Source organism: Mus pahari, chromosome 12 (genome assembly GCF_900095145.1).
Source record: "Mus pahari chromosome 12, PAHARI_EIJ_v1.1, whole genome shotgun sequence".
Classification (NCBI taxonomy): Eukaryota; Metazoa; Chordata; class Mammalia; order Rodentia; family Muridae; genus Mus; species Mus pahari.
In genome coordinates this window covers 85,330,883-85,346,822 of record NC_034601.1, presented here as the reverse complement: position 1 = coordinate 85,346,822, position 15,940 = coordinate 85,330,883, and the positions used below count along the sequence as shown (strand labels likewise).

Here is a 15,940-nt window from a genome sequence, read left to right as displayed (position 1 = left end):
CCCCCCGAGGCTCAAGTATTTGATGAACATGTGGTACCTAGTTGGTGGTTCTGTTTTGGGAGGTTTAAGAAGTGTGGTCTTGCTGGGGAGTGGTGGCGCACACCTTTAATCCCAGCACTTGGGAAACAGAGGCAGGCAGATTTCTGAGTTCGAGGCCAGCCTGGTCTACAGAGTAAGTTCCAGGACAGCCTGGTCTATACAGAGAAACTCTGTCTTGAAAAAAGGAAAAAAAAAAAAATCCTCCAGTTGTACCAGAGCCTGGCTGCACGCATCTGAAATTACAGCTAATGGGGATCAGTGAATCTTCATGGCTTGCTTAGGTAAATTAGTAAGACTGTCTAAAAATAGTATTATAATGAGAGATGTGTGCCTGTGCCTCGTGTGTGTGTGTGTGTGTGGGGGGGTAGTAGACAAAAGAAAAGGCTCGGAACTTCTTGAAACTGTTGACAAGAAAATGAAGAAATTGGGGGTGGGACTCAGAGGTAAGAATCAAGCCCCTCTCAGGCCTCCCCTCCCTAGGGGAGAGGGTAAACTAGAAGAAGTATTAAGAAATAGGAACCTCCCTCATACAGCTGAGAGGACGGAGGAGTAACTTGTGCCTCTCTAAAGGGGCTGGATCTGCTTTCTTTTCTCTCACCCATTAAGCAAAACTTTCCATGGGGTTTATTACCTGCGGGGGTGGGGGGACAGCCCGAAGAGCCCGAGCGTCCATCCCAGAGGGTTCTGAACCAAGTCAGGCAGGCACAGTTGTACAGGCAATCCGTGACAGGGTCAGCAGGGTACTGCGGGTTTCCACAGGGAGGTGACATTTTGATCACTGAGGCCAGCATCCCTGAGGACAAACCTGCTGTGGGGCAGGCTGAGCTACTGAGGACGACCCTGTGTGCAGAGGGCCCTGGAGTGTGGCTAGAGGTAGTCCTAGCACCGCCCGAACCTGGCTGGCGGCATGTGTCGGGGATCTGGGACTGCAGGGATCTGGCCCTTCCCCTTGGTCTGTTCCTGCTCACGAGGCTGCCACCTGCCTGTGGTTGGCGAAGACGCGCCACCCACTCTCGTGCATTTCGCTGCTTGCTACTGGCTCCAGGAGCTGCGGGATAGCTCAGGCCAGGAGCACCGGTGAGGGATTGTGGCCGCCGGGTTTTACAGGTACGTGCTGCATGGTGACCGTGGCTCCCACTGGGGACACACTCCCTTTCAAGCTCCACAGGAGCTAGCCGGCTTGCCCAGCTCGGCTCCAGTGACCTGGCTTTGATGTTTGTTTGTCCCCCCAGGGGGAGTTATTTATAGATAGGAATAATTTCTTCACAGCCGGGCCCTTCTGGCTTTGCTTGACCGGTCTGGATACTGTTATCTTTTCAAGGCCAGGATCTGGTAGGAAACCAGCGGTGGAAAGCCAGCTCAATCCAGCTGCCTCATGCTCTCCGCCTCTTAAGTATTTAGCTTCTCTCTGCACAGGGGTTTGCTGTTTATGAACATGGGGACACCTCACCCCCGTCGATGAAGTGGGAGGGGGGCTCACCCCTTTTCAGCTTTAGCCCTCAGCCACGGAGGTGGTTCTGACATTGGAAATCTGTGAATGCTGCTCGGTGGGCAGGAGAGAGTGGCTCTAAGGGCTCATCTGGAAACTGTGTGTACTGTTTAAGCCCCAGGTCCTCTCTGATTGTTAGGACCGGGCCTCCCTCCTGCAGCCAGGAGCTGACTTCTGTATATTCTGCTTGTAAAGGACCTCTCCCGCTCTGCTCAGTGAAAATGGATTTACTTGCTGTGTAGAAAGTTTTGCAAGCACTTTGCTTTCTAATAGCCAAGCAGGCAAAAGAGATGGCAGTTGTGCCTCACTGGAAAAAAAAAATAATGGAGTTTTAGGTTCGGAAACTTCTGTTGAAAACCTACTGGTGCAGGCATGGTGCTAAACACCAGGGCTGTGGAGATCCTAGTAAGCTGAGTCATGTTGTAGCTGTGCTGGGATCTGAGTGTCAGGGTTGGGGGGTATGGAGAGAGGCAACCAGAAACCATCAAGTTTGTGTTCATCCTTTCTTTAAAAATGAGGTTAGGAATTTTCTCTTTTAAAAGAAATATTTTTTCTTTGAAAAAAATATTTATTTTTATTTTATGTGTAAGAGTGTTTCCCTGAATGTATATGTTTGTGTGTGTGTGTGCTGTGTGCATGCAGTGCCTGCAAAAACCAGAAGAGGGCGACTGACCTACCATGTGTATGCTAAGAATGGAATCCCGGTCCTTGTCCACACTGAGCCATCTCTCCTGCCCCATGTTCAAAAATGCGTGTGCCCATATGTGAGTTCTGCAGGTGGAATTCAGCTGTCAGACCTGCACAACGAGCACTTTCCCTATTAACATCTTGCTGGCTCAGGATAAGAGCCTTTCTCTGCTGCCCAGGCTGGCTTCCAGTCCCTGGCCCTCCCACCTCAGCCTCCCTAGTAACCAAACTGTATCTCTCTGCCACCATGCCTGGCTGTCACTTCATTTTGTTTTTTATAGGTGAGAAACCGGGACTCGACAAAATGAAGTAACTTGCTTATGGCTACATAGTTATTTAGGGACAGAAAAAGGGGTGCTAATGGAATTAAGGAGAAAGTCACTCCGTAATACTTACTCTGAAGTCACGCTAGACTTAACTAGACTTGCAGAAATAGCACTAAGAGTTCTCTCTCATCTCTCCTCAGCTCCCACCAATGTTGACATCTTACACAACCATGGATTGATCAATCCTAGCTCAGGTTAATGCAACATACAAACGCCAAGTGCAGGTTCTAGATCTCACTCGTTTTTTTTTTTTTTTTTTTTTTTTTTTTCTGTTTAAAAGTTGATTCTAAACTGACAATAAAGAAATCAACCAAGTAGAAACAAAAGATCTATACAAAGAATCAACCAAACCAGGAGCTGTTTTTTTTTTTTTTTTTTTTTTTTTGGTCTGGTCTAGGATCCATCCCAGGATTTCACATTGCATATCAAACCTTTTTTTAAATATTGTTATCACCACCACCACCACCACCATCACGTCTGTGCCCGCATGTGCACTGCTCTTGAAGGTCAGAGGACAGCTTTATGGAGTCACTTCTCTCTCCATTTTCACACGGGTTCCTGGACTGAACTGAAGTTGCTGGCTTGCTTATTGAGGTCCTTTATGACTGTCGTAGTCACCGTTCCATTGCAGTGAAGAGAAACTGTGACCAAGGCAACTCTTTTTTCTTTATAAGAGAGAGCATTTAATTAAGGGCTTATTTACAGTTTTAGAGGATTAACTTATCATCACGGCAGGCACAGACAGGCAAGGCCCTGAAGCAGTAGCTGAGAGGTTTACATCCTCTGTCCACAGGGAGGGGGAGGGGAGGGGGAGAGAGGGAGGGGGAGGGGGGAGAAGACTGGACCTGGTGTGGGCTTTTGAAACTTCAGAGCTCACTCCCAGTGGCATAGTTCCTCCAGTAAGACCACACCTCCTAATCCTTCATGAACAGTTCCATTCTGTTAGGACTAAGCATTGAAGTATGAGTGTCTGGGGGCCATCTGCACTCAAACCAGCACACCTGTGAGCTATCGCATCAGCCTTATCTCCCCCCACCCCCCCCCCAGGCCTGGAACTCCCTTTGTAGTCTGGGCTGGCCTCCACCTCCTGAGTGCTGGGATAATAGATATCAGCATCTTGCCTGGCATTGATTTTTTTTTTTTAGAAATCTATAATTTTATTAAGACAAAAATTGACAGAAATTTTCACATACATCTTAACACATACTGAAAACGATTTTACAATGTAGTTCTATTTGCAGGTCTAGACAATACTAAAAATTGATGCATCTCATGACTCAGGACAGTATTTTGGACATCAGTTAATCTGAAGATTTTAAAAATATGCAACACTTCACAAATTTGCGTGTCATACTTGCGCAAGGGTGGTATTGAACTTTTAATTAGTAAATTAAAAAAAAAATTTAAAGACAGGGTCTTACCTTATGCCTGGCCACCTGGGAACTTACTATGTAGTAAAGATTGGCCTCAACCTAAACAGTGATCCTCCTGAGTCCCATGAATTACTGTTAGGATTATAGGCATGAGGTACCACTGTTGGCTGCTGAGCTTTTTAATTTTAATGTTGGTTTCCCCTACTTGAAGTTTCTGAAGCTGGTACTGAATTACTGACATTCAGTGTCTGTACAGAAAACCCATCCCAGGTCGCTTCCTCCTCCTTCTCCTCCCCCTCTTCTTCCTCTTCCCCTTCTTCGTCCTCCTTCTCCTCCTAGCATGCACTTGCAGAGCAAGCGGTCCCCTGGGGTGACCTTGATAATTCCCACCCACAGCTTCCAGGTGTGTACAAGTTAGGGACAGTCCCAGCTCCTCTGCTCTGGATACAGAAGGTTGTCCTCAGGGCTTACAGTGACAAACCTGGACTTTCAGTAAGGCGCCTTGTGTGGATCTTTGATGATGATGTGTGTACATGTGAGTGTGCAGCTGTGCACGTGCCAACAGCATGTGTGTGAAGCACAGACGGCTTACAGTACAGCCTTCAATATGGGTTCCAGGGTTGAATTCAGAGCTTCCAGCCTGTGTGGCACGTGCATCTGTCTACCCGCTGAGGTCTTGGCTCTCGGTTGTCATCCTCGTGGGAACTGCATTCATCCAGGGAGCTAGAAGCCATAAATTCATCCCTCAGCTTCCTCATTTGTTTTGTTTTCTTTCTTTAATTCATTCATTTACTCATTTGTCAGTTTTTCGAGATAGGGTTTCTTTGTGTAACCTTAGGTATCCTGGAACTAGCTCTGGAGACGAGGCTGGCCTTGAACTCACAGAGATCTGCCTGCCTCTTCTTATTTGGTTTTGAGAGCTAGGGAAAATCAGTCAGTTGTTCTAAATTCCACTTTTCTTTGATGCAAGAAGTTGGCCATAATGGCCATTTTGCATAGTGTATCAGTTTTCTATTGTTTCATTTAATTTTAAAAAAATTTTTATATATGTGAGTACATTGTGGCTGTCTTCAGACACCCAAGAAGAGGGTATCAGATCCCATTACAGATGGTTGTGAGCCACCATGTGGTTTGTGGGAATTGAACTCAGGACCTCTGGAAGAGCAGGCAGTGCTTTTAACCGCTGAGACATCTCTCCAGCCCTTATTTAAGTTTTTGATGGAGGAGTCTCCTAAAATCCCCGCTGGTCTTGACCCTCCCACCTTAGCCTCCCAGGTAGCTTGAGTCACTATATCTATCTGTTTTCTGTTGTTACAGCATATACTGGATGCTGGGCAATGAGTAAACTTTACCGAGCTCACAGTCTTGGAGTTTGAAGGCCAGGATTGGGTAACCCCACTAGTCTGGCTTCTGGCAGAGCTTTCTGGGAAACAGGAAGGGAAACGGTCATGTGCAGAAGCAAGCACACCTATTGCTTTGTAACATCACATCCTTGAGAACTGGTCTGAGTCCTGTGGGAATTCCATTAATCCCTTCTGAGGATAACAATCTGCCACGACCTCTGCACCTTCCTCTGGTCAGGCAGTTCTACCCTGCAGCCTAAGGGCAGCTATGAATGCCACCCAACACAAAGTCAGAAACTTACTGTCAGAAACTGCAAACACTGTGAGTTTTTTTTTTCTTCCTCCTATTAACTTTACTGTCCAGTCCTCAAGTGTGACACCTCTTGATGAAAATGCCTACCACATGGCTGGAGAGGTGGCTCAGACGTCAAGAGCACTGACTGCTTTTCCAGAGGTCCTGAGTTCAATTCCCAGCAACCACATGGTGGCTCACAACCATCTGTAATGGGATCTGATGCCCTCTTCTGGTGTGTCTGAATGTGGGGCAGTGAGCTGCAACAAGAGCCAAGGGCCCAGGAGGCGTGGCCCTAGCCTTGAGTGGACAAGGGACCCCATTTTTGCCCCACATCTGAAGACATTACATTGTACTCTTATCCATAAGATAAATATATCTTTAAAAAAAGAGAGAGAAAGTAAATGCCCACCACAACGTAAGAAGGTTGGACATGCCTGCAGCTGGTCATATTACTGCTGCACTGGGGACCAAGCCTCTAGTTCTCAACCTTCCTAATGCTGCAACACTTTAAGTGCTCCTCATGCCATGGTGACTCCCAACTGTAACATTATTTTTGTTGCTACTTCATAAGTGTAATCTTGCCACTGTTATGAATTGAAATGTAAATATCTGTGGTTTTTGATGGTCTCACGTGACATCTGTGAAAGACTCATTCAGTCCCCAAAGGGCTGGTGACCCTCTGGGACCAACAACATCAAGCCACAGCACGAGCTCACTGTGAGACCTGGGTGTATGAAATGCCTGGTGCGTGGTGGGTACAGGACTGTGGTGTGGCTTGTGAATGAATGGGAGCCGAGCCAGGCCTGAATGGCCTGAATCCTCAGAGGAGAGGAACAGCAGGCATTTGGGCAGGGATCAAAGGGACCAAGGAGGCCATATTACTCCAGGAGATCATACTGAGGCCTATAGTAAAAAGATTAAATATGGCTGTTCTCCTGCTGGAGAAACAAGTGAGATGTGGAGGTAGGGCGTCCCGGCTAATCACGGAGAACGCACTCTCGTGAGCACAGAGAGGAGAAATCAGGAGCTGACTTGTTGGGGGAAATTCATTTAGTTTTACTCAAGTTGCCTTTGAAGAAGTGCCAGTCATCACGACAGCGAGGTGTGGACGTGACGTGGTAGCACCGGAGTCTGGGAGAGGACGGTGTCACAGCGGTGGGTTGTGGTGGTGGCTGAAGCCAGTGAATGTTGGCCTGGAAGTTGGAACAAAGCCCTTTCTAAGCCTGATGGCTCAAAGGTGTTCATCTGCCAAGGGTGCTGCCAAGCAGCAAAGTACTGCTTGGTCTGGCAGCGAGAAGCCCAAGGTGGAGCTTGACCAGGGTTGGCTGTACCTGAGGTGTTTCTCCTTGGATGCTGATGACGGCTCTCCGTGTCATTGAATGATCTCTCCCCTGTGCATCCATGCCCTTTGCAAGGGCACTAGTCATACTTACTGGATTATGCCCTCAGTTTACCTCAATCGCCTCTGTAAAGGCTTCACCTCTAACTGTGGCTACATATGACTTTCCAGGGGTTAGGGCTTCACTGTCTGAATTAGGGGTGGGGGCACAGTTCACCCACAAACACTGGACTAGAAACAGGGCTTTGAACACTGAAAGATCCAGAGGCTGGCTACTGGCACCCCGCACTTCCTGCCTCTCCCTGTTGGGTCCCAGAGCCAGTTGATTCTAGAAAGCTTCAGCCTCAGGGATCCTCAGCCACAAGATGCTCCCCCACCCTCCCTCCTCCTCCATCTTCCACAGGCGGGACTGGTGGGTTCCAGTTTCCATCATGTGGCCTGGGTCCTGGAGCTCTATGCCTAGCCCCACGGTGGCAGAGGCAGCTGCTCTGTGTTCTCAGTTTAGGTGTAGGCTATGTTCCATGGTATGCACCATCCTGAGGCAGAGGTGTCTGTCCTGCTCCGTCACCGCGCTGCAGTCTCATCAAGCTCCAGCTGTTCTCTCTGGTGAATCCTTTGTCTGACAAATCTCCCTTCGTCTGACCAGTTGCTTCTGCTGTCCAGCAAAACTGTGGTTGGAAAGCCATGGATGCAGAAACTCAGCACAATAGTTTCCACAGTGCCACAGATGCGAAAGGATGGGGCTTACAAAGGGATCTCAGATAGCCAGACTTGTTTAATCTGGTTCTTACCAGGATCGTGTTTCTAATGCCTTGGGGTCAAGCATTAGAAAACAGGTTGTCCATCAATGGCCTCTACCTGCTCACGGAGCCCTGTGCATCTTCAGCCTCTCTGTCCTGCCTAACCACGTCTGATGAGTCTGGCATTCTTTGTGTACTCCAGACCTGAACGCTTTATCAGCTAGTTGTGTTTCCAGTGTCTCCTTTCATTCCAGTGTGTGCCTCCAAATAAATGGATGGTCTTAATCTGCATTTGGTTTTTTTTTTTATAAAAGGTTTTTCTTTCTTTCTTTCTTTTTTCTTTTTTAAAAATCTTATAAGAGCATGGGTGTTTTGTTTGCATGTATGTCTGTGTCAGGTTTGTGCCTGTTTTCCAAGAAGGCCAGAAAAAGTCATTAGATCCCTTAGATCTGCAGTTACAGACATCTGTGAGCCATAATGTGGATGCTGGGAACCAAACTCAGTTCCCTGGAAGAGAAACCACTGCTCTTGATCTGTAGAGCTGTCTCTTTCTCTGTGTAGCCCTGGCTGTCCTGGAACTCACTCTGTAGACCAGGCTGGCCTCAAACTCAGAAATCCTCCTGCCTCTGCCTCCCAAGTGCTGGGATTAAAGGCGTGCGTCACCAAACTTCTTTTTTTCAATGTCTGGGATCCACACATGATTTGTGCTCCTCCAAAAGACTTGGGTCATAGCTCCAGCCCCGCCCTCTGTATCACTCTAAGTTTAGGTTGATCCATTCCACTGTTGCTGCTGTTCTTGGTGATCATCTCATGGTACTGGCATCTCCAATTGTCTGTGGTTTTCTGCTACAACTATGCTGCACCAATAGCTTGACATAGGCTCTCTTCATAGTTCTTTACATGACCACTTCAGTCCTGGACTGTCAACTGCAACTAAGGCTGCATCTTCACCAATGGCCTTCCCTGGCTTCTCACAGTGCCAAGCCTCAACCGGTCTCCATGACCCCTTCATGCCTTTAAAACCAGTATCACTTAGGTGACTCTAACACATTCCCAAGCCCTGCTGCAGCATGAGGTACAACTTAGGCTATCTCTGGAACACAGCTTCTTTGTGTTCTCAGAAAACTCTTCCCAGAAGATTTCACTTCAGTGATGTTGGTCTCTTCTTAATCACCACTAATTTCTTAGCTCCAGGTAACCATCATCAATTGTCCCAGTAGTCCCTTCTATTCTGGACTCTAAAGCCAGAGCCACGTAGCCAAAGCTGCCAAATTCTGCTGCTTGCTGGGCCTGTAACATGTTCCCCCTTATTCTATTACCAGCTTTCAGTTTTCCAACCCTAACTGCCTAAGCTTGGCTGTCCTGGAACTTGCTCTGTAGATTGACCTTGAACCCAGAGATCTGCTTGGCTCTATCTCCTAAATGCAGGATTAAAGGCTTGTACCACTGTGCCTGGACCTAAACTTAGCTGGGAGGGATCTTGCCCCAAGGTCACCACTCCCTTAATTCAATTTAATATCCTTGAACACAGGATTCAGCTCCATTTCACCTCCTGGTGCTCCTTTAATACTTGAACCATATATTTTATATTTTTCCTTTCTTAGCTTGCCACACTTGTTTAAAACACTCTTCATGAGACTTAACCAGAGAACAAAGTCTATGATGGGCGTTTCTGAGACCTCCTTTGTCAATGCAATTAATCTGAGTCTCTTCACCTTTGCTTCAGAGAGACTCTGTAGACAAGGGCAAAAAGCAGCCACACTTGTCACCAAAATTCCACAAAACGGTCTCTAGACCACATACTAAAATTCTTTCCAACTCACAGAAACTAAGTTTTCCATATCCCTACTAGGATGGCCCATTAAGCCTCACTTAAAACTTTCCATGGCTTTCCAAATCCAAAGTCCTCAAATCCACATTCTCCCAAACAAACAAACAAACAAACAAACAAACAAAAAATGGTCAGGCCTATCACAGCAATACCCCAGTCCCTGGTACCAAACTCTGCCTTAGGGTTTTACTACTGTGAACAGACACCATGACCAAGGTATAGCTCTTATACGGACAACATTTAATTGGGGCTGGCTTACAGGTTCAGAGAGTCAATCCAGTATTATCAAGGTGGGAACATGGCAGCATCCGGGCAGGCATGGTGCAGGAGGAGCTGAGAGTTCATTTGAAGGCTGCTAGCAGATACTCGCTCCCTGACAGTTAGGACAAGAGTACTGAAGCCCATACCCACAGTGACTCACCCACTCCAACAAGGCCACACCTCAATTCCATGAGCTAAGCATATACAAACCATCACATATACACACATTTAAAAATAAAAGTAAGTCAGTATGGAGATCTAGCTCAGTGGTAGCATGGCACTGTGGGCTGTGCTATCCCTGGGTACTGCACTGTATAATAAAGATAGCCAGCTGAGTAAGCCATGGTAAGTTAAGCCAGGAAGCGTGGCTTCTCTGCCAGTCTCCTGCCTTGGCTTCCAAGATGTAGGCTAAAACAGCTCCCCACCCCAGATTGCTTTCATCAGTGATTTCATAACAGCCATAGAAGGAAAACTAGAACAGTGTCCTAATTAGGTTCACTGTTGCCACAATGAAACATCACAGGCAACAGTAAGCCGGAGGAAAAGGATATTTGGCTTACACTTCCACATCACAGTCCATCATTGAAGGACGTAGGGACAGGAACTCAAGCAGGACAGGGACCTCAGGGCAGGAGCTGATACAGAGGCCATGGTGGAGTGCTGCTTAGTGGCTCGCTTAGCTTACTTATAGAATCCAGGGCTAATTTATGTTTGCGGGTCGTCAAAACAAGAGGAACTGTATTAAAGGTTCACAGTGTTAGGAAGGATGACAACTATTGCACTGCAAGCTTGCCTGCCAGCAGCCCAGCCCTATGAAGGCATATTTCTCAGTTGAGCCTCCCTCCTCTCCAGGACTCCAGCTTGTGCCAAGTTGACATAACACCATCCAGACAAACACTATTTGGTAGTAATTAGTGCCTTGCAGGGAGCCACTTCCACTAGGGGGAAGCAGACTGCCTTCCTCTCAGTCCAGCCTGCCCTCCTGTCTTCAGTGATGTGCACCTTCCTCATGAGCCCAGTCCTTCCTTCCTGGACTCTCCTGTTAAATCTGTTGTTGCTACACCATCTGACCACAAGTCTGGGGTTCTGTGAGTGGACTTTTTTTTTTTTTTTCTTTTTGAGACACAGTTTCTTTGTGTAGCCCCAACTGTCCTGGAACTCACTCTGTAGACCATTCTGGCCTCAAACACAGAGATTAGCCTGCCTCTGCCTCCCAAGTGCTGGGACTAAAGGCGTGCGCCACCACTGCAGAGTGAGTGGCCATTTGAGATGGACAGATCCACCCACGGCCAGTGTGCTTTAAATATCTATCCTCGGATGAGGCAAGCTGTGGTAGCAGTGTATCTGTTGTTAACACACTACGCTGCTTGTTTACAGTGTGGGAGCAAGGGTCAGGGCAGCAAGCAACTACAAATTGTTTGTTCAGAGTTATTGTGGATGGGAGGTTCCTGGGAAGAAAGCTGCTGTTTTTAATTGCTGGGAGAATTTTGCTTCCCCTGGGACAGGCCCTCTGGGAATCATAACTGATGTTCCCTCCGTCCACCGGGCTCAGGATGCCCACAGTTAAATTGGTAACAGACATGTAGTGGGAATACCCCTTCTATCTTTTTGGTTCTTCATATGAATCCATGTAATTTACTTGGTAGCACTTTTTGAAGGTTTAGCATGATCTAATATAATAATAGCCTCACCTAATTTTCCAACTGGACCGGGTAGAGGCCGTCAGCCTTGTCAGTTCTCTGATTTGTAATGTGTTGATAGTTAGCAAATACTGGCTGCTGACATAAACTTAGGCCCAGTGCCTCACTCATTCCCACCCTCAAGGAAGGGAGGCTGAACTTTCACTTGATCAGGCTATCCACCTCCTTCTCCTTCTCCCTCTCCACCCCGCCCCCAATACTTTCCCAGTCCCTCACTACTCTGTCCCTGTCTCGGTATGTCCCTAGCACAGCCCCTTCCCCTCCCCCCTGTCTCGGTATGTCCCTAGCACAGCCCCTTCCCCTCCCCCCTGTCTCGGTATGTCCCTAGCACAGCCCCTTCCCCTCCCCAGTTCACTCTAGTTGTGAAGTCCAGGTCTCTCCATCTCTAGAGCACACCTCCAGTCTCCTGGCTCACCCTTCTCCCAGCCCCTCTTGGAAAAGCCAGCCTCCTGAGACCAGACAGTGACCTCTCTTCCAATGTCATCTTCAGTCCTAGCCTGCTCTTTCCATTCCTGTAGCCTCTATTTACCCGAGGCACCCTCTCCATGGTCCTGGCGCCCCCAGATGCTACCCAGCCCGCATCCTTCCACCTCGAGCGCATCCCTCTCCTTCATGCTTCCTTGCCCCGCACACCCGCCCCGCCCTCAGCCCCCTCCTGCAGCGCACGCGCACTCCACACCCTCCTCCAAGCTTCGCTTCCGGCCGGGGCGGGGCCTGGCGCGGGCCGGGCGCGGGCGCCGGCCATGCTCATCACGCTGTGCTACCTGTACCTGTGGGCGCGCTGGGGGCGCCGGCCGGCCGCGCTGGTGCTGTCCACGGTGCGGCGGCTGCGTGCCTCGCGCTGCTCCTTCACCTTCTGCCGCGCGGCCGCGCAGCCCGGGGGCGCGCGCGTGTGCCTGAGCCGGGGCGGCCGCGTCTTCTGCGTCGGCGAGAGCCAGGTGGGCGGCGGGCGGGGTCGCCGCGTGGACGGGGCTCGGCGGCGGCACTGCAGCTCGGCTCGCACAGCCCACGCGTGCACTGGAGCCTGGGAAGCCCTGCTGTGCCCTGTGGGCCGCGGGCCAGCTGCCCCTCCCTCGTGGCTCCGGTCCTGCAGCTGGAGCAGGCACATCCCGGACATCCCTCGTGGCACCTAGTGTTTCCGTGGGTTGGCTTCTGGTCCTGTCGGAGGGTGATGGCCGCTGCCTCTCACTGGGAAGGGGGCACTGGCCGTTTGCACAGGTCGGCTGCAGGCAAGGGACCTGACTTCACAGTGCACTTCCTACCATACACTTCTGGACATAGCTTGTTTCCGTGAACATCACTCATAGTGTTTTGCTTTTCAGCAGTCTCTTGCCCTTTCCGCTTCCTTCTGGAAATCTTGCCTCACTTTCAGCACTAAACTTAGAGTTTTTTCATAGATGTCAAACCCTAGCACCCATACGAGAATCATAATCTTACTTCAGGGTGAATATTTTTGTCAAGCTGCTTAGGAATGAGGATGAACTCGGGAAATAACAAAGACAACACTCTAAGAAACACCGTGTAGGGATTGAAGATGGCTCAGCGGTTAAGAACACTTGTTGCTCTTGCAGAGCACCCGTGTCTAGTTAGTTCCAAGTCCCCACATGGTGGCTCATAACCATCTGTAACTCCAGTTCCAGAGAGTCCAAGGAATGCAGATGGTGCACATAACATGGGGGCGAGACAGCTGTACACATAAAATTAAATGAATCTAACAGAATACAGTGTGGGTTACTGAGTTCTCTCAGGTTTCCCAGGCTTACAGCTGCAGGACTAGACAGGACTAGTACCACCTGGAGCAAGGAAGGTGTAGTGCACACAGACTCTGCCCCTCTTAGAACATCTAGGCTCAGTTCTCTTAAACCGTTTAAGAGAGATCACAAAGAATAATCATCGATAGTGGACTTTTCCACCGTGGCATTCTCTAAGCTGATTATTTAAAACAAAGCCTTTGGGATTTATATCTGAGTAGAGAATTTGCCAAAGATAATTTCTTAGATACTTTGAACATGTTCATGACCTTGGCTTGTTAACTATGCTAACTCAGTTGCTTGGCTCTTCCCTGCTTCAGAACCCCAAGTAGGGCACAGCCTTATGGGCATCTGTCCCTCAATGCATTCCTGCTTGTCCCTCAACCCTAGCTTTGCCCACACATCCCTACTGTATCTTTCTGGATTCAGGGCTGTGACTCTTCTGCTCTGGGTGTCCCTTGATCTTAGTAGACTAAAACATTTTAAAATCAAATTACAATCCTTCCAGAAATTTGAAAATGAAGTGGATTTTCAAGGTTGTTAGCACACCTAAAATAAGATATGCGCACCTGAGGAATGCCCAGTCCCTGGTATAAATGTGGTATTTGCATTCTGTGTGGGTCCTCCTGTATTTGAGTCATCTCTTGGTTACTTCAATACCTGATGCAGGGCAAAAGCTGTAAATGGTCATCATACAGTGTGGTTTAGGGGTCAACGACAAGAACAAAAGTAAATTTATTTTACAGACAATTATTTTTTGTTTGAACCCAGGGAAGTAAAACCCACAGGTAAAAATGGCCAGACACATCTGATTGGCTAACCAGTCTTACCTCTAAACCACTCTTAAAAACTCCAATGAATTCCTGACTGGATGTACCTTTCCTTTAAAGCATGTCTGTTGACAGGTATGTCTGCACGTGGGAAAGGTTCTCTCCTGAAGTAGCTCCAGTCCCTGGGTTTGACAACTGTGTGACTTTCAGAAATGGCCAGGCACATACCTCATCGTTAAATATCCTTCCTTCCAGGTGTGATTTAGGAAGCTCACACACGTTAGGCTGTAAGGGGTAATGGTCAGAATGACTGGAGTGAAAACAAATATCTAGACTTAGACATTCTTGTGAACCAGACCCTGGCCCGTATGGGTGTTTAAACAGCACAGTCAGATAAGAAGTGAGGGTTGCAGGAGCCTGCAGCAGACTGGGAAGGAGCCAGGGGAGGGCATGCCAGGCACGCTGACCCACGGGACATGAGTGGGAGGTGACACTGACTCCTTTTCTTTCTTTCCTTATTTGTAGTCTGTTGATGACTTGAACAAATGGGCCCTGTTTCTCGTGTCTCCCTTCATACTTGAAGCAGAACATATAGCTTTTGTGACAGAGAGCGTTTGGATACAAGGTACCAGTTTCCAGGAGCCATCGTCTTCAGAGACTGTGAGTGACATGTCCTACTGTGTGTCTTTTTTTTTTTTTTTTTAAAGAATTATTTATTTTATATATATGAGTTCACTGTAGCTGTCTTCAGACACAACAGAAGAGGGCGTCAGATCTTATTACACGTGGTTGTGAGCCACCATGTGGTTGCTGGGAATTGATCTCAGGACCTCTGGAAGAGCAGCCGGTGCTCTTAACCGCTGATCCCCTACTTGTGTATCTTAAGGATGTGTCTCAGTCAAAACCTAAGTGGGTTTTTGTTATTATATTATGTTATTGTTATTATTATTTTTGGTCTGTTTATTTTTTAATAAGTGATCTTTCTTAGACTTTCTGTATATCTTTCCTTCTTTTGGGATATATTGCTTTATATAAAATGTACTAGTAAAATTGCTCTCATCTGTTTGTCTGTGCATGTACATGCATTTGTGTGAGTGTGTTTATATGTATATGCTTGTACATATGGGTGGATATGGAGGCCAGGGACCACCTCAGGTATCTTCGGTTTCTTTGCCTTGGTTTTGAGACAGTCTGGTACTGTGACCTGGGGCTCACACATCTGCTAATCCCCACCTTTCCAGAGTATTTGAAGGATCACCACTTCTGGCATGGTTTGGCACGAGGGTTTATACTGAGGTCCTTGTGCGAACACGGGGAGCGCTTTACAGATGGAGCCATTTCCCTGGTCCCTCTTTATTTCTTTGTATAATTTTCTTCCGTTTACACTTATTGGTTGGTTGATGGATTGTGTATAGATGTGTGCACATGGAGGTTGTGTGCACATGGAGGGTAGCACCCAAGAGTCAACTGCCACAAGTCAGTTCTCTTCCTCCATGCTGAGCCTGGGTCCATGTTAGGTTGTCAGCACTGGCAGCAAGCTCCTTCACCTACCGAGCCATCTTGCAGTGTGTTTGGGCAACAAAGTCCCTCTCATGTTCTGTCTCAGGTGGACTGGTCCATCCCTGGAATCTCTTCCTTTCCCTGGCACCCCATACATAGGGCTTACATAACTACCTCCTTCCTCCTTCCTGGAGCGTGCTGAAAATGCTTCAAACTCAGTCACAGGTCCAAAACTTGTTTGTAAGGAAGAGAGACAGGGCTGGAAAGATGGCTCAGTGGCTAAGAGCACTCACTGACTGTTCTTCCAGAGTTCCTGAGTTCAATTCCCAGCAACCACATGGTGACTCACAACCATCTGTTATGGGATCTGATGCCCTCTTCTGGTGTGTTTAAAGACAGCTACAGTGTACTCATATAAATAAATCTGTTGCATAAAATAAAGGAGACAGAGACACACAGAGATAGAAAGAGACAGACATTCCAAATTAAGACCTCT

At 48.0% G+C, this 15,940-nt stretch overlaps 1 protein-coding gene across 4 annotated transcripts in view; it reads left to right on the top strand.

Annotated features, from left to right (window-relative positions):
- Positions 1-15,940, top strand: part of Hlcs (holocarboxylase synthetase) — a 171,824-nt gene that overhangs the window by 8,495 nt on the left and 147,389 nt on the right. Inside the window, exons 1-2 of one of the 4 annotated variants that reach the window (XM_029544591.1) lie at positions 1,060-1,146; positions 14,470-14,569. Coding sequence is in view for 1 of the 4 variants with exons in the window: in XM_021209911.2 (XP_021065570.1) it covers positions 12,167-12,361; positions 14,470-14,604 (330 nt within the window). In the remaining 3 variants the exon portion in view is untranslated. Of the gene's footprint in view, positions 1-1,059; positions 1,147-12,143; positions 12,362-14,469; positions 14,605-15,940 lie in introns of those variants that run through there. The other 3 variants (XM_021209911.2, XM_029544594.1, XM_029544593.1) reach the window with 3 other exon arrangements.